A 19,803-nucleotide genomic window follows, 5' to 3' on the forward strand; every position below is an offset into this window, starting at 1 on the left:
TTTACGAGATAAAATCTATTTAGCATTTTTTTTTTTTTAAACTTTATTAGTAAATCAACAAAATAACAGTTTACAAATGTGAGCATAACGCCAAAAAGAAGATATCCAGGGGGAGCATAGGAATAATAATAAAAAGAAGAAGATGATGCACTTACAAAAAGAAAGCTAATGAACACAAAGACATATGTGCCAAGGAATAAAATCTATTTAACATTAGCGGCTGTAATAAGCCATTTGGCGGAAATGACGTCACAATGACGTCATTTCTGCTCGTAGGCCTGGTGGGGAAATCGCGATTCGAAGTGCTTTATGTCCCTCTCGGCACGTCGTCATTTTTCATAGAGCGGAAGGACATGGCAGCCTCCATAGAGCTTACCTGCTCTATGTAGATACAGACAAGTTATTCTTCACTCAGGAGGATAAGTGAGATTTTTGACAGAGATCATTTTACACCAATGAGAACTAACTTATGAATGAATATGTTGATTTGAGCTAATAAATGACTTAATTTATTACATAGTGTCCCTTTAAATCACAAATAATTCACAAATATTTTTAAATGCAAATACTTGAAATCATAACAACTGCTTAAGTTTGAAAGCATTTGAAGTATTGTCTTCTTTTTTGTATTAGTGCTCTTTTCATATACATGGCACCATATTTGAGCTCTGTTGCAGAGCAGTGGTTGTCAGTTCACATGTGTCCCACTCTCTCACATAGTTAATGAGATTAACTTGCCATTGCATGGTCTTTAGCACTTATTGTAGAGCTGCTCCCCAACCCCCCTTTCTTTTAAACTTTGGATTGAGGCTTTCTTATGTACTGTATGTGTAATAAATGCAATTACGTTCGTCAGAGGATAAAAAGTACATGTTTTCACACCCTGTTTCAACATCCTAAAAGTGTTATGAGGCCTTAAAGCGATACAATGTAACTTCTCAAAAAGCCCACTCTGGAGCTCCCCCTACAGGCTTGGAGGTAATGTACGGTTACACTGTCGTAAATACAACACCCTTTCGCTTTCACTTTTCACGTTTGTTGACGAACCGGCGAGGAGTCAGAAGGTGCAAGCTATGTCGACCGAGAAGGTAAGAGTAATCAAATGTACCTGGGAGCGTGAGAGGGGTCTATTTGTTTTTGCGGTAGGTGTGCCAGAAAGCAAGTCGAAGTACATCCGCTCAGCTCCCGGGCCGCTACCGGGCCGGTCCAGCAAAGTTACATAGCGCAGTTTTTCCAACTCAGACCCCCGAAGGGCATAGGAGACAGGCCAATCGTAATATTAAAACTCATTTTAGCTGCACAATTTTTTTCAAGTTGTTATTTTAAGGTAGAAATGTTACATAATATTGCTTTAATTGTGCTGTAAACAAAATGCCTTAATTCAAAACAGAAATGAGAATTCTTCATACAAAAATTTAAGTATGATTAGCAAGTCAATGTGTCAATAGATTTACAAATCTAATCAAACTAACATGCAATTTAGTAATGTTAAAACAAAACCAAACAAAGGGTGCAAAAGAAGCACAAATAATATATCTGCATCATTTAGAAAGATTTCCATTCAACACAAATGTTTGCTTACTCTGCCCTCAGCCATCCCACTCTTCTATTAGCCTGGGCCAGGCTCATTATGCAAATGATGGAGTGGGTGTGGCTTGTTCATAAAGTACGAGCTGACGTCAGAGGACAGATTGGTGGGGGTTAGGGGTGGTGGTGCTGGGGAGGGTGGGGGATGGACACCTAAAAATGAAAACACATAAAGCATAAGATAAAATAAATAGGGCTGATTCCAAACAAGGCAGCTTATAGGCTGTAAAGGTAGAGAAGTAGGGAGGGAGGAGAACTGGAGGAGGAGTAGGGAGACAGGAAGATATAAGGGAGGGGGGGGGGAGTGTGCACTGTGCAGTTGACTACAGAGAGAGAGGGAGAAGGGGGAGAGGGAGAGAGAGAGAAAGAGAGAGAGAAAGAGAGAGAGAGAGAGCGAGAGAGGGGGGGAGTGCAGCCCGCCGGCCCATTGAGGAAAGATGGCTACAGTCACTGCAAACGGAGTGCAGCAAGAGAATGGATTCAGCACCACGAACAGCGCCGGCAGGATGAACGGGCTTACCATCGGCCAGAACACCATTCCAATGAAGGACCACGACGCCATCAAGCTTTTCATCGGGCAGATTCCCAGAAACCTGGAGGAAAAAGACCTGAAACCCCTGTTTGAGGAATTCGGAAAGATATACGAACTCACTGTACTGAAAGACAGGTTTACGGGAATGCATAAAGGTTGGTTGTGTTGCTCTCTTTACTTTTGAGATGCTGCAGAGATTAATAAAGAGATACAGAGAAAAGAAGGTCCAGCTCAGCTGTGGGGCACGGGGCAAGGAAAGAGTGTTAATTTGCAGATGTTTGGAACAGAGTGGGAGCCCCGAGGAGCCTTCACGCTCAGACTCACATACAAACATATATGTGTAGATAGGAAGCGTGAGAGGGAGAACACGTGGAGGCGAAAGGCTCGCAAGTGCAGGGTTAATTGTTACTGCGTCCGGCCAATCCACGTGAATACTACAGAAAACGCCTTTGTGTGTTTACATTGACTATCATGTGCTGAGTATCCCGGTTAAGGCTAGTTAAGGGGGCGGGACAGGGGACAGGCAAACGCGCGGGATGCTGTGTTGTTTTGCAACTGAATCAATTTCTTCAAAACTTCAGTAATAAGAATGATAATGATAAAATCATCCATTATCCATCACAGAGAGCATTTGGTGCATATTGTCAGGTTGAAATAAACGCTTTGCGGGAAGCGGAAAATGCAAGCCATTATCAGGCAATCAACATCGGTGATTAAGGTGGTGCTGGCATGCTGCTTTTCTGACCTTTCAGCGGGCTGGAATGCTGCCTATACTTTCGGGCGTATTTAGCTGTGGATAACACTATTTACATGGCAACTGTATTGTAATGGTGCTCCGTGGGCGGGTTGCAGTCAGGAAGTACAAAGCAGGATAATAGTAGAGGCTGAGATCTAGCATGCGTCGTCTTCTCGCTTGTTCTGCTCACACTCCGCGCCCCTAACCCCACTTACTGTCCAAAACGACCAGGCTCTGTATTCACTTAGTAATTAGAGAGACAAGCCACAGATGACCAGGGATCGATCAATTCTAATGATAGCCTATGATAAAACAATGCCACTGAGAAATTAGAGCTTTCAGTTTCAGAAAAGCTTGAAAGCTTGTTTTAGTTGAGCGGAAACAAATACTGCCAAAAGTCCAAATTTTTAAAGTTGAATTCTGATTCGAACAGAGCTCAATTCTTTGCGAACTATTATGTGTTTGTGATTTAAATACTTTATTCTAATTTCCATTTAGATATATTTTTATTTGGGCTAAAAGTCTTGAATCACTTTAAGCATATCAGTAGTAGACTATTATATTCTACTGTGGCAAAATAAAAGACTAATGATTAAAGAGAAATTACGACATTATTATTATGTTAGTTTTGTTGTTTGTTAGATTTATATTATCTGTGCAAACATAAGAAGACTACAGTTCACAACTGATTGTTTAACTATAAACTATTATTTTTGTTGAAAGAAATGATGCAACTTTAGTCTCTCTCACACATATACATATACAAACACACAGAACACTCAGATATGCACCAGTGGCAATAATTTCCCAATAAGCTCACCCTGGGTGCAAAATAAGAAGAAAAATGCCAGGGCAGGCAATTTATGTATAATATTTAAGTCAGTGGCTACAGTTCATGATCTTATTGATTAGCTGAAAAGTAACGCGCTCTTGTGGGAGAACTGAGGCTCAGCATAGCTGTCTTGTGTGTGCAAACCTTAAGATGTTTGTGCACCACCTGTTCCTCCAGCCATCAGCCGTTGGTGTTCAAGCTGCTTCTCCTCTTTCTGGTGTTCCTCTTGGATGATCGATTAAAACAATATTTCTGATGTTCGTCTTGTTTACGCCTGTCCTCGACCATCCCTGAATGTCAACACTCTGGAGGATGGTTGCCACGGGAGGGATAATCCTGTTCCGAAGCCACACTGTACCGCATGCTCACTGAAATTATCCTCCACCAAGGCCACTCTGATGCATGTGCTATGCCCACTTCATCCTGTATGACATTCAAAGTCACTTTGGGAGCATAGGCGTGCACTTTTAATAAGATTTCACAAATGCATTATATGGATGAGTTTTTCTTATTGGCCACTCATCCAAAGCATGTACATGTCTCCGACTGCATTCATGTGTGCTATATGTAGGCTGAAGCAAGAAAGTACACGAGTAAGAAAATGGGATTAGAGTCATTAACAAAATAGAACTAGGTATAGAACGTAAGTGAATGTGTCACTCAAGGAGAAAGATTACAGCCTGGATTTTCATTCTGAAACTAAGAAAAGATTTTGTAGGGAACTGACATAAAATCAATTGCATTGTTGTGAAATCATAAACAAGTGTATTCTTAACTTTTAAACAAAAGTCCAAAACAAACAAACAAAAAATAAATCATTTGAAGTATTTTAGAATTGTAAAAAAGGAAATATTTATGCACCTAAACTGGATGCTGTCAATCTAGCAAAGAATCTTCTCAATTCTACATGCTAAAGTAAATTGTGATCTGAAACTTAAACACTGTAGAAACTCCACATTGTCCCTGTATCTTTTTTCAGTGTCCACAGTTTGAGCCATTTGTATCAGCAAACAAATACTTGCAGGTTTAAGACATTTAGCCACGATAGCTGCGTGGTTGTGGATTAGCTTCATTTTGGATAGAGGGCATAACTTCTTACAATTCCCATTAGGATTATGGCTTAACAGCTAACATTATAGCTTCCCCTGGGCCCTACTGAGTTTATTCAGAATGTAGATATTTTAGCAATCAAAGGCGCCTAAATGCTTCAGGATACTGGGATGTCTGTTAAATACATAGTTTGACATGACTACAATAATTGTCATCTTGATTATGAGTCACATGACTACTTGTTTTGGGTCAACAGAAAATGTTCACCTGAATTAACAATTCCCCTAAATTCTCTGTCTCTCTCTGGCATCTTTCAGCTTTTTGTTTTGGTTTTACAGGCAGCTTTACTCTGTTGCTGAACTCTCAGCGCTCTCCCTGTGTGGTTCACAGGCTGCTGTTTTTCAGCCGAATAATTCCAAAACAGAAGTCTACATTACCCAGCAGAGAACAAGACAGACAAATATTTTCATTTTGCTGGCAGCTCATCTTACAATCACAGTTACATATCTTATGGTTCAAAACATTAACTGAAAAAAAAAAAAAAAAAAAAAAATGTCCTAGTAGATTTTACAGTGTCAGGCTTGAGTTAAATTATATATTGACTTCTCGTAACTGAAGTCATTATTCTACTAAATCTAGGTGCATGATCGTTTCTCCCGGCTGTTGTTGAAACCTGAACGTTTTAAACTCTCTTTGATGACTTATGTTTGGGTTGCTGATGGATGTCAGAATCACATGTCAGTCTCAGGATCACCTCTTCCCAGAAATCTCACAAATGATCTTCTACAATACAGTCCAGTGGGGAGTTTAATTTTAACCTGACATATCTCTGGATGATTTGAAAAAGTAGTTACTATTATCAAAGCTGCAGTAAAACAGACACTGAGTCTTTTCCTCTGTCTCGAAAAAGAAGGAGAGGAGTAACTGTTTGGTGCATGCTGTTTTGTTCACAAAAATGCATGACTTGCTGATGGATAGTGGCAAGCTATTATGTCCGAGGCATATGATCATGATCACAAATTCAATCGACTTTTTTTTTCTCACCACACACATATTTTTCACAGCAGGCCAACAGAGGAGTTGAGAAGAATATCATCAGCTTGTCTCCATGATCCCTAAACACAAAAAAAGTTCAATTGTGTTCAAATCCCTCTTGGGGCTTATTTGTGGGTTAGAGAGCTTTGATTTGTTTCAGAGAAATGATGTATATTGCTGCTGGCATCAGTTAGTAAACCGTACCTAATAGATCATTTGCAGCAATAACTTTTTTCACAGCCCGGGTCCTGTGACATGGAATCGCACCATAATTATGGATTTAAAGGTAGATCAAAATATGTCATGTTTGCTCATAACTAATTCATGTGGTTTTTATTGCAGCAATTTGAAAAAATGTTCGGCGCTTTGAAAATTCTTGCTCTAGGCATTTAAAGTATATCTCTGGGGACTTCTTGAAGTATCTGGGGAATTTTAGATTTCATATTGTCCTGCACATTCAAATGAATACGTGTATCTTTTTTTTTACATTTTTCTTTTTTAACAGATAATCTTATACTGCCCTGTAGGTGTTACACACTGTTGCCTGTAATGTCGATTTGATGTTTTGCATGTCCTCATGCAGCCTTATATATATAGTGCGTGGGATGACTTGACACTATTGGCGTGCACAGAGCTCATCAGTGTGTGGTGCAGCCAGGTCGTGCTGCTTAACATCCATCATTTTGCTGAGCACTAGATTATCATAATACTTAGTGTCAGTGCCAGAGCGCATGCATTGTTCACACATGCTGAATATTAGTGGGGGGCAAATCTTTTGCTTGAGTAGCGTTATCTATCAATCCGTCTCTGATGCTGAGAGCAGGGACTCTGAGCTGCGCCACACAGCCAGGAAGAAGGGATACAAAGAGTTGTTAAATATCCTCATCCATTCTCCTCTCCTTGGTAGGGCCATCCAGTCTAATTGCCTATAAATAGCTTGCCAAATTGACATTTAAGAAAAAAAGAAAAAAAGTTTTTTCAGCCCTGAAATGTCAAAAGTAAACCACAGTAGAAAAGTAATATCAAAACTAATCCATGAGAGTATCCGTTCAATTCTGAAATAGATTTGTGGCTTCCCCACGATATTCAGTTCTTTTGACTTTTAATAATGGCCACTGAGTCATGGAGCCATGCTTGTATTGGATCTAATCTACAGTAGGAGTGTTGTTGAGGAAGTGCTGGACAGTGATTGACACTTTGTATAAACTGAGTGACGGGTGCAGCTTAAGTCTACAGATGACCTCTTTGATCATTAGAAAGGGGGCTGTATGTGAACCAGACAGCTAACGGCTGCAGTGAACAGACCAGTTCCAAAGTAGATGGATGGAACAAGTAAGAGATGGAAAGCGCTCCAACTCAGACACAGGAAGCGGTGGATGAATCCTCCTATTTGTCTCAGTTGTTTTACAATTTTTCTTTTCATTCTTTTGTGCCTATGTTGTTTTTTTTAATTAATCTGCATTATTTTCCCACTTTGGTGAGCATCTTGAATCAGGCATGTTTGAGGAAACTGAAGGAGAGCAAATTGCTCATGATTCGTAAATTCACTGCTAATGAATTGAAATTTTATACAAATTTGCTCTGGAGTCATTTCAATTACAAGTACCTGAAGCCTTAAAAAAAAGCACAATTTATTCTTAATGCCTGGATGCAGTTGTGAGCACATACTAATTTCCATTTTAAAACAAATTGTTAGAAAAAGCATGAGGGGGGAAGAAGTTCTTAACATAATTACCCAAAACGTGTCTTGCAAATGCAAACGTCAATTTCACATCTAATGCTTTCTCTTTGAACCAGTTCGCAGGGTTTACTTTTCCATTTGCCTTACATACAATTGGTTGAACTTTTGTCCCTTACTGAAATTATAGTGTGGTAAATTGTATTTGATTACCAAAGTATTATTTTCACCCCACTTAACCTGCTCATCACAGAAAGTCACAAGACTGCCAGTTGAACCACATCAAAAGCTTACCCTTAATTTTAGAATCGTGTCCATGAGCTCATCTTCTTTTTTTTCCTAATCAATGCAGGGAACTTATTTCCCTGATCTTTGGTCAATATATCGTGAATTCAAATTTAGCAACGAATGACTTCAACATTATTGATGGTATTTGCTGAACATTACAAGATCTTAAGCACAAATATGAAGTGAAGCACTGCACAATTTTCTTTCCACCCATTTATAATCAAATAAATTTAGCTCTTGACAATGCTGTTCGAGTTCTGTAATTCTGTAATCTAGTGTGTGTGTGGTAACATTCCAATATGAAATATTTTGTGGGCAAAGACCAATAAAAGTTCCATGTTTTGGAAAACTCCATTTGTTAAAGTGCATGTGACATGGAGGGGTGCAATACTGATGATAATTTACAAGTATAATATATATTTTCCCATGCCAGTTAGTTAACTTAAAGTTTTAAACTGACAGCTTACTCGCTACCAGCTGCTACATCCCCATTACCTTCTCTCAAAAAGTGTCATTGTTTCTCTCCTCATGTTCTTCAAGCTGAATTCTCATCTGTTTCACATCTGGCTCTCTAAGTGAGTGATTCCTTTGGGCTTCAGATGTCCCCTGAGCCAGCTCTGATAAATATGAACCATTCCTAAGTCTTGGAGATATTGCACTGCTGTTAGGAAGCAGATGCAGCAATTCAGCTGGCCCGGACACAAAAAGATAGACACGAAATACAGGTCAAGATGTCATTTAAATAACATATGCTACCATTCTTAAAACAACAGATCAAGAGGTCAATGGGCACTGGGGACACATTGTTGTATTTGTAGTTCCACTAGCTTTAATTATTCTTTGAGAGAGACTGAATAGTTGTGGAAGTCATGCTTAAATCATTTATTTAAAATAGAAGTAACCACTCTAAAAATACTTGTTTACAATACAACATTCTACAGTTAAAATGTTATTCAAGTAAAAGGAACAAAAGCATTAGTGATAGATTTTAGTTAAACCATCAAAAGCAAAAATATTACCCGTGAAGAATGGCCTGTGAATTATAGACTCATTATTAATGGTTCATTTCCATTTAATATATATGTAATTGTCAGCCATTTATTCTTCTAGCCTGGCAGTTTTATGTTTTATTAATATAGACATTTATCTTCATTAATATAACACTTTATATACATAGTCTATAAAAATCAATATTTTCAATATTTAATAAAAGTTTTAGTGGAGTAAACTGCAATATTTCCCTCTAAACTGCAAATTAGCTCAAAGCGATAAAAAGTAACAACAGAAGTCCCACAGAAATTGGTACAAATTATACACAAAACTTTTATAAAAGCCCTTATCTCAGGAAGCACATTTCTAAGTGAGGAGAAAAAAATACTTATATGGAAAGATGAAAAAAGTAATATTACATTTTTGCATTTCAAGATTAGAGGACCTAAGACAATTAAAAACTTGTTTGACAAAAAACCCAATTGGTCACATAGATTTTTATTCAACTGCATGAATTTCTCAACTGATTTGAGGTAAAAACATTTTTGGATGTATCAGTATATTCTGATAAAACAGTGCTGACATACGTGTCAAACTTACACGTGATATGCCTGCGAATACCACTGAAAAAACCCCTCAACAATTATCTTAGGGCTATGACACACGAGAGTCATCTTTAGCCTACAGCTCCCACGAGTCTTTGCTAAGACATGTCCCCCATGAGGCCTCAGGCTCATGCTCCACAGTTTTGTAATGTCACAAAGGATGAAGTGTGATTCCACAGGCTCCCAAACTTTCCTGCTCTGCTTGAGTGGCTTGCTCTTTCATCAGTGTCATTTAGGTGATTATTCCTCTTGAGTAACTGACTAGTTGCGGAGGTGGGTGAAGGTTGAGCTCTTTTGGCCAGTTGCCAGAGTGAGCTGCTTGCTTTTGGGGATGATTGTTTGCTAGGCATTCTGGGTATCATCAGTATGTGTAAGTGTGTGATTGTGTGTGTTTGTGTGTGTGTGCGTGTGTGTGTATGTATTCTCCCATGGGAATCCTTGGCAGTAGGTGTGACATGTAGTAATGGGAAATTATGCTGCACAGAGCGAAACCTCTTCTGAACAGGGTCACCCATTGTCAGCGCTGCCAAGCACGTAACAGAGCAACAACTCAACCTTTAATGAAAGCTGTCACGTTTTTGTCAGAGCCGTATTTACTATACACAAGGTATTTACATTCACTTTCATGAATTTTCCAACTCAAAGACAAGTCTCCAGAGATGTGTGAGGGTACAGTTTCTGCTCATCACCATGCGCAGTGATTTGCAGTTCAGTAGCTATGATAGTGATCATTGATCAGAAAGGAGAAGGCACAATTTCTTAAACTAATCGGGGAAATTTATTTCCCACTTGGGGTTAGCTAGACATTTTGATCACCTCTCTATTTGATGAAACCCTCATGCACATTTGGCTTTGTTTTGCTTGTTCCACCTTACAACATTAGATTGATACAAGCAATGCAAAAAAAAAAAAAAAATTCTTACAAAGAGCAAAGATATGCATGAGGTCTTTAGATCTAATTTGAAAGCGTTGTCATTCATTAAAGAAAAAAGTTACATTTTAATATTATTTCCCAAGCAGCATGTTATTTTCTCTGAGGGTATGAAGCTATTAACTTTAGAGAGCCACATCCCAATTGATGGGCTATATGAATTCCAATGGCTTGTAAAACTCCAGTGAGCCTTATATTTCGGCCATGCATGGAGCAAAATTACCTCAATGAAATCTTAAATCTCTGGGTTCATTTGGAATGCAGCTTTTTAAAAGTGCACTGTACAGATATTTAATTTTTGAACAAACATTGAATTAGAGTTATACCGGGGGCTTCACATCTTTTCAGTGCAACTTGTAGTCATATGATAGAACTATCCAATTAACATTAGACCTTTGTTTCAATCAATATAAGTTAAGGCTTTGTAATGAGATTCGTGTTTGTGTTAATGAGTTTACATCAGGACTAAACGTTGAAATCCTTTGATTATTATGTTAATTCGACTTTGGACTTTTTGTACTCACTGCAAGTATTACTTTTACTGCAAATATCATAAAAAGCACAACACAAGTTAAATTCACTCATTTCTGAAATCTAACAAAACTTTTATCGTCTCTTTCCTGTTTCCTTGATACTGTAGGATGTGCCTTTCTAACATACTGTGCCAGAGAGTCAGCACTGAAGGCCCAGAGCGCCCTCCATGAACAGAAGACTCTGCCAGGGGTAAGTGTCCCCATTCTGCCCTCTGTCACCGGCTAAAGCTTTTGGGGCTGCCAGTCTGGGACAGGCACCTACATGATCATAGGAATTATTTCACACTCACCAACATTTGGAGGCTCGTAGGCACTCTTATACATTGTGACACACAATCAGGCACAAGTACACAAATATTGAAACAAATGGACAGAGTCACAATTTTTTTCTCAGACTCCCTCTCAGCCTCTGTTTCTGGCTAATTCCAACACACATAATCTCTTGTTCTCACACACACACACACACACACACACACACACACACACACACACACACACACACACACACACACACACACACACACACACAGAAATACAAAAGAGTGTGGCCTATCTCACCTTGCAGTGTCTTATTACACTAATCACCCCGCTGGAGATATTTGATAAGCGCTCCTTCATAACAGCCCATGCTGTCCTTCTCCTGTCCTCTCACAATATGGCTGCCGCAAACACTAATTGCCTTGAGGAATCCCACTCTCATTATCACATATAATCAAACAGTAAGTAAACAATAATTTTTATCATGTATATCCCCATCTGGTGTTTTTGATTTTGGTTTTAGTTCTTTTCTGTGTATTTTTTTTCCTGCCTGTCTTCCTCCAACATTTGCCTTTGGCGGGCTGGTAACTTTTTCAATTAAAATAATGGGCTTTTCAAATGACACAGGTAAAATGTACCCAGTAGTGGGCTCTTAAGCCCACCCAGAAGGAAGCCCTCAGTCTGGGATGAGCATAAGCTTGTGCTGTCTATCTGTACTTGATGCATGGGAGGGGGGATTCGTCTCTGACATCGGGGGGAATTATCGAGGTGTGATTGAATTACGCCCGCAGGTCCCTAGAAAGGAGAAGCTTCTCTAGTGCCCATTCTCCTCACTGGGCCCCTCTGCCCCTCCTTTCCTTTTAACACCAAGACAACCTCCCAAGTTGAAGCTTTAATCAGAGCCTGAGGATATCCTTTCGAATCTCCAGGGAGGAAGGGAGCGGCAGAGAGACAGAAGGAGACAGGAGAAGAGGAAGAAATTATGCATATGTACTAGTATGTAAAGGGGGGCAGAGGTGGTTGATGCATTTATCGGGCTTCATATTGTCCCTGACTGTCAGGTTAATCAGTTGTTTGCACTTCTCTGCATATCATAGACACTTCACTGAATGTTAGGCATACTGGTGCACTGCAGCAAAAGTGTCCCTGGGAGACTGGGCTCCCTGGCTCCTCACTGCCTCCTGCAGCTTCATAATGAGATGATTGCCATGATGGTCCTGGATTGGTGTTCCTGTCTTTATTGCCCTCTTGTTTGTCTTCTATCTAGAAAGAGGTTAATGACATGTTCTCTGGGGTTTGAGTAAACATTTCCCCTGTACAGCTCACAGCGAGGGGTCAGTCCTGCAATCTCAGGAAGAGCACAGCCTGCATACAGAAGACTAATAAAGATGTTCTGTCTTTTTCTCTGTGTGTATGTGAATGCCAGTGTGTGTATGACACACATCCATACGCACACACACACGGACAGAGGCACGGAAAGAGAGAAAACAAGGAGAGGGTAAGAGAGACAGAGACAGACAAACACTGGGAGAGGTGACACTTCTGGACAAGCCTCATTGTCACTGTCATGGCCTAATGGTTTGAGATGCTCAGTCGTATAATGCTTTCAGCGGCTTCTCCTCACAGCGTTGCAGAAGTGATTGTGCAGTCCGGTTGTGGCTGTGTGATTGTCAGGCAACCAAATGTGCATTTTGTTCCAATAAGACATGTGGCATTTAAAAAAAAATAATAAAAAAAAGCCTGGCTCTTTCTCTGAAGAGGGTGGATGCTGCAAAAATAATACAAACATAGCCTGAAATACTTTTCTTTATTATATTTGCAATAGCACCAGCACAGTTTTCTGTATGTGTTTAGCTCTGTAGGCTTAGTTATATCATTAAAGTCATCTTTTTTCTGATGTGTAAGTAATTTCTAAGTACAGCTAGAGTGTTTAACACACATTACCAGCATGACGTCCTTGTTTGGTTTCCTCCCTTAAGCTTGACTTATGTTTCATGTTAGATCAAAGCAGAGCCAATGGAGAAGAATATTTAAGCTTCCCATTGCTTTGTGATAATTTCTACCTGTGTGACTGTGTATCTGCTTTGGCTTGCAGTTTGACCCCCAAATTCTTTGCAGTATGGTTTCTATACCGGTGTGGTGGATTTCTTCAACAATCACAGCTTAATACAGAAGTTATTTGATGTAACTTTGCTTTTACTGAGTACATAAGAAGCTAAGAAATGTTGAATAACAGTCACTTTTAGTGCCATTACTGCAACACAAACAAAATAGCAACAGGCAGTACCATGAAAACAAGTCAACAGCCTATAGCTACAAAGGCAGATTTCTGGTTATTGTGTTATCATTATGACCAAGCCTCCAATTGCAGGCTATTACATTTTATATATCTGTTTCACAGAGGTGTTTTTTTTACAGCAAAGCAATATGCCGCGGACACGTGACATACTAAATAAACCTTTCATACTTGTTTTGGTTTGAATAACTGTGACTTGAAGTTACATTTCTGGCACAACAGGATATGGGGAAGCTACATAGAATGTACACAGTTATAGTCTAGCCTCTGTGTTTGAAACATCAATTAAGCTACAGAGCCAAAAGTCTTATCTGCATTTCCACAAACTCCCAGGTTTGACTCAGACTTGAAAAAATTCCAACAATAATTAGGAGAGTAAAGACAGAGTCTGGATTTTATGATCTGTTGTACTGGTGACCAACTGGCTTTCTTTGATATAGTGAAATCCTTGTGAGCATGACTACCTTGGACTCCTACAGGTATCATTGAGAAGAAAACAGCCCTCTCCGATCATGATGCTGACATGATAAGCACCTCCTGGCTATGACACACTGGCTACAAATAGCAATGCATGTTACATTCAAGTAGCATGGATGCCAGTGTTCCTCAAATGGTCACGTAAGGTCAGATCCACAAGCTGTTCAATCTTCATGAGAAAAGGCACTGTAAAACTGTACAGCAGAAACCTAACAATAAGATTTTTATAGCCCTTATAGCAAAGGTTGTTTTGCTTTATATAGCCAAGTGAGTGCTGTGCCCACTACCTAATAGATATGCTGTATGTTGACCTGAGTTTTCAAGTTGGCTCTATTACTTGTATCAGCCAGAAGTGACATACAAGTTGTATGTCACTTCTGGCTCAAATATTGACTGCACGATGATAAGCTCAAGGCTTTTAAAAAAAAAAAAAGAGTGATGTCATAGTGGCTACATCCAATTTTATATTCAGCTGACAACAGAAAACTCAAAAGTCACATTGTTAATTGTAGGAACACCACATTGTTGGTTCATAAACAGCACTGTAGTCACACATTATGTTATTTAGACTGGTTGCAATAGTCAAGGATGTATGGTAGCTATTATTAATGGAATTCATTATTTAGTTTTATTCATTTTGTGACAAACAGGCAAAATATTGGTGAACTAAGTTGGAGTAGTGAAGTCCCAATTTGTTTGTTGTATTTTGTATCTTGTAAAATTAAACGTTCAACTTGCATTCTCTTGTAGAAATTGATAGCACAATGTCAAATGTGTTGCTTCTTTTTGCTACAAAGTGTATTTGTCTCATTTGTCCTAGAAAGATATCTTCATATCAATGTTCCCTGTGCATTTTACAAAGACCACGAGGACTAAAGGTTTAATAAGGGAGAACGAGAAGAGGGAGAGATAATATTGTGTGGCTTCAACAGGACATGGTTTTTATATTTTCCTTGATTCAAATTCCTTTATCTACTGAGTCTTGTATTGTGTGCATCACACTTGAGTTGCCACCAGGGAATCCGTGTCTGTCTGTTGTGGCTGAGGCAAGCTTTGTTTACATTGTTTGATCAATTGCATGTAAAGAGCACAATGAGGTCTTGGTGTCCTTTGCATCAGATCCTGCTGTTTCAGTTTATACAGTAAATGTAATCAGAGATTCAGCCTCCTGCCCTTGGTTAGTGTTGGGTATAGCTGTGCACTCAGAATATTCCCCACGGTAGGGTAGGATACTTGTGTGTACTGACAGGTTTGGTCTGCATCTGAATGATCTCTCTTGGGATCTGATAAATTTATGGGACATCTACACCTGAACCATGGGCTAAATCGTAGCTTATGCACAAAGCATTAGCATCTCCTTTTTACATACAAAGAATTTGTGTACAAAGGTAACTTATGAACTTCTATGCTGTTATTCTATCTTCTTATTTGTTACACCATCTGGTAGTAAATACTGCAATAAAGTATAAATAATATTTGCAATTGCAGCAGCAAAATATTATTCGCAACTATTTGCCAAATAGCCTTCCAACATGGCACTGTTGGAGCCGCACATCCTCAAATGAATTCTGGTCTCTACTTTCAGGGCCATGCTTCTTACTCCTCACAAGCCAATTAGCTGTTGGTGTTTGCATGTAACAAGCATGCTAATTGGGTGCTACAGTAGCCCAAAAGCCAATTAAAAATTTCTATCAAAAAAGAATATTCAGTCTATCTTTGTCTCTTATTCAATTCACTCTATTGATCTTTCTAACGTCTCTCCAAAATCTTCTTCAGCCTGACCATATCTGCATAACTTCTCTCCCAGTGCCTCCTTTTCCACATCAACCATGAGGAGGGTGGCACCACAGCCATTCATGCATTTTATGTAAAGGTTTCTTCACACCAGTGAAAAAAATCAAAAACTTTCTCTTCTCTTCAAATTTCAAAGGGTAAGTTTGAAGGTATCAGCTTTGACTCGAGTGACTTACAAAACAGAATGGGTGTTTTTTTCCATCACTGCTTGAAAATCCAGAAAATTGACTTAGTGTATCACCCAAAAATGGGTGGGGGGAAGATTGTGCATTATTGGTATTATATGTCACTAAGCACACACCATGGGGCCATGGATCAATGCATTTGTGTACTTGACACTGCTTGCCATCATCACAGACGTGGCCAATGTTTGTGCCTCAGAGCGCAGTGGGAATGAGAAACCAACATTTTTACCACGTATTTTCACTCTACTTAAATCTCATATGGCTAATATAAGAAGAGGGTGTAAATCTAGCCAAAAGGAAAAACAAAACAAAAAAGTGTGTTTAATCTGTACGAATTTCACAAAGATATTAACACATAACTTTAGTTCACTGAAGTGTGACATTATTCTGGGGAGAAAGGTTACATGCATACAAATAACCATAAGTGTCCCATCTAGTTCCCATCTATCCTAAATATATTAATGGCTGGATTCCATTCTGATGGTTCCGTGAAGAGGGTCCCAGGGGAGAACTGTGTTTTTGTGTTGCAGAGTTACAGAGTTACAGCATCTTATCGGCAGACCCACTGAGCCACTCTCCAGCAGGTCTTCTTCTCGAGAGACATGCTGCAATTTAAACTAATTTCTCAGGCCACACAGCACCTTCACCCATTCTTCTAATGGGACAAATTGTGTTCTGTTGCTGATCAATTTGTCTTCTGTTGCAGATTTGTCAAACCTCAAACCTCAGAGCTCAGAGGGATTGTCATTGTGAAGAAAAAAGTAGAAAAATAAAAAAGGCCGGGGAACTGGATGTGATACCTCCTCTTAGGCTCCCTCAGCTCTCCTCATCATCAATTATGTCTATATCATTTTCATTCTGCTGCCCGCTTTCATTTCTTTAAATGAAAAAGGGCCATTGTTTTTTCTTATCCCCCTGGCATGAAAGCATTTACTACGCTGCTGTACCACACTCGGCCATCCTTACGATTAGGGAGTGAATGGAATCGCAATCGAGGGATGCATTCAGCGCTGTCTCATATTATTTGGCTGGTGGCCCTGAATATTGTACAAAAATTAATTTAGTTCCATCTGATGGGATTTTCAACCTTTGAGAGTGTGGAATTTTAATCCTGGCAGGCAAGCAGATGGACAATGTGGAATGTGGACAGGCCACTGACACAGCTGATTGTAAGTGCACCTGTAACCAGCCCATAAAGATGGCAGGCCCTAGGCATTGGACAGATGAGCAGGAGAGATAGTGCTTTTAAAAACTGTGGGGTAACGGTGTAACAACCAGGCTTATTTGTCATCTTGATCTTAAACACATATTGTAATACAAGATAAGACCCAAGTAATATCGATTTATGTATGAAACAGAAGTTTTAAAAATAATGAGCAAAGCAACTACAGTAAATAGTTACACTTTGATGTACATAAAAATTAAAAACAGATTAAAAAAACTGAGTGGAGAGATAATGAACCAAATAAATCCTGTATAAAAAATCATTAACTAACAAAAATATGACTCATATGTTTTTTTTGGAAATTTGGAGCCATGAACCTCACGTAATGATTCTGGAAGGATCAGAGTCTGCCTTAATGGGTGGCTTTTCTTTTCAAATGTGTTGAAGGCTGAGCAGTTTCTTCACACCTCCCGTTTCCATTTCAACACGCTCACCATCTTTCCCTTGCTGACAGGTGGAGTCAGACTCCACCATGCAAGCTCTTCCCGTGCTAATTTGTCCACTTCTTTAGCTGTAATGAGGCAGAACTGGTAAATGTGAGGACAGCATTGTTACCGTTACTGCTTCACTGGGGAAGAGGAGAAGGATGACAAAAAGAATAGAAATGAGGCCTGGTGGCTGTCATTCCTCCAAAAATGATGCTTTTAGACTTTTACTCAGACTGGATTGCTGTCTCGTTGTGAAGCTGCATGCTGAACAATGACATTGTCTCAAGCAATTAGACTTCACAGTTTCTGTTGCTTCAATCCTAGTCTGTTTAGCTATAGCAATTAGGACAAACTGAAAATTAGTATTTAATTTTGTCCTGATAGTCACTATTAAGTGAATTAACTTGGATCTTATTCTGAGTATAAAGATCAAGGCATGACTCACATGAGAAAGTTTAGTGCTTTTAAAAGATGTTTCAGTCTAGTTTCAGACGACATGATGTCTCAACGGAGACAGGTGTTGACGCCATACTGAGTTGGCACAGATGAGATGTTCTCACTGATGAATCAACTGTTTTTCTTCTGTGTCCTCAGTTTTATACCAAATTCCTCTCTATATCCTCTCATTTCTTTGCCTACCTTCCACCTTAAGTGCTACAGACATTAAAGCAAATTGGAAAAAAAAAAAGAATCAATCTGGTAGAATGAGTCATCAAAAACGGCAGTTAATCACACGTTTATAAACCTTGTGTTAATTTAAAAATGATCGGACACACACCCACACAGAACCACGAGGCATCTCGGACTTATGAAAAATATGGGATGGGACATCTGACATTTTTAGGAGGCAAATGTAGGAGGCACGGAGAGGGGTGGTGGTGGGGTGTTCATAAATGAGGAGGAAGAGAGAACATTAAGAAAGAGATAAATTGACGAGTCATCATGAGAGAGACACCATGAGAGGAAATATTCTTGCATAATTAACACTCGAGCATCACCCGGACAAACTCCTCCATCAGCGTGTCCAAAGGATTAACTGCGCCTCGCTCCTCTTATCTCCCCCATTTTGTTTAAGAAAGAAAATGACCTTGTGCTTGTTTACATGCTGATTAAAGACAGGAGGGAAAGGAGGAGACAGCGAGAAAGTCAAACTGTAATCAGAGGAGTCTGTTAAGTGAAGTATTTTTGGTGGTGCGTTCGCAGCAGATACTGCGAGCTGCTGCCAGACTGTGTCACAGGAAAAACAACCACCCTATGTAGCAGCTAACGAGCGATGAGTGGGCTGAGAAAGAGGGAGCGAAAGAGAGAGTGTTTGTGCACGTGTGTGCTCGTTTCTGAATGTGGTATGTGATAAAAGTCTGTTTGGTATGTGGGTGGTTCTATTAGTTAGTCTGCCTGTTTTATTGCACTGGGAATAACTGCTGCTTCTGGCTCTTGTGAGTCAGTCTGTGTACAGTACGATGCTATCTGTGTGTGATGTGAACGCTTAAATTCTTTTTGCGAGAACCAGTTTGAGTTTTAGACCTTTGAAGTAAAGGTGTTTGTGCAGAGCCCTTTCAGTTTGGAATTAAAGGGGCTTTGTTTTTTTTTTTTATGTCTACCTGTCACCATAAATAGATGGAATTGTAAACTATCTGAAACCAGTGGTGATGTTGTTGGTAGTGTATCTGAAAGTGAAGGCCATATACCTCGTGCTCTATCCAATTCTTTTTTCTTCTTTTTCTAAAATTGTTGTCTCTTGGTCTTGTCTACAGGGGACATCTTTGTTCAATATAATAGCGATGGCCATACCCCCCTTTTAACCAGCGAAGTTCCACTGCTGGTCCAGAACAGGCTAATTTTGAACTACCTTTGCACCAGCATCAAATGGCTGTTTTTGTAAAGGCTAACTGGTAAACTGCATTTAGTACTACAAAAGGTTTTCAGGTGCTTTTAAAAAACACTGTTCTTGACAACAGCCTTTATCATTACAGACTTGCAAAAGTTAGATAAGGAGTTGTACAAAAACAAGACAAATACTTTTCATGGAGAAAACAGCTTGCATACTGGTTTTGCAGAAATTTTAAAAATTGCTAAAAGGCGATTCAGACAAGACACATGGTGTTGAAAGTCAGAGACTTTAAAGTGGCACGATGAAGGGATTTAATGGTGGATCGTCAGCATATGGAAAAGCAAATAGGTTTTTACAGAGTTCTAAAATTGAACCAACCTCAAAACGTCAGTAGAACCAGCTACGAACAGTGAGACCAACAGGAGCGGGAAAAAAAGAGAGAAAGAAAAAATATCTGGTTTCTTTCTTTCTTTGTGTTTCTGTTTCTCTGTTGTTATGTCCCCTTTTTGTAA

General features: G+C 39.3%; 1 protein-coding gene across 9 annotated transcripts in view; it reads left to right on the plus strand.

The window, feature by feature from the left end:
* Positions 1–1,918: 1,918 nt before the first annotated feature.
* Positions 1,919–19,803, plus strand: part of celf6 (CUGBP Elav-like family member 6) — a 141,034-nt gene continuing 123,149 nt past the window's right edge. For all 9 annotated transcript variants that reach the window (XM_075464594.1, XM_075464588.1, XM_075464611.1 and 6 more), the window contains exons 1-2: positions 1,919–2,274; positions 10,905–10,987. In XM_075464594.1, coding sequence (XP_075320709.1) covers positions 2,025–2,274; positions 10,905–10,987 — 333 coding nt within the window. In that variant the 5' untranslated portion in view covers positions 1,919–2,024. The remainder of the gene's footprint in view (positions 2,275–10,904; positions 10,988–19,803) is intronic.

Source organism: Odontesthes bonariensis, chromosome 1 (assembly GCF_027942865.1).
Source record: "Odontesthes bonariensis isolate fOdoBon6 chromosome 1, fOdoBon6.hap1, whole genome shotgun sequence".
Classification (NCBI taxonomy): Eukaryota; Metazoa; Chordata; class Actinopteri; order Atheriniformes; family Atherinopsidae; genus Odontesthes; species Odontesthes bonariensis.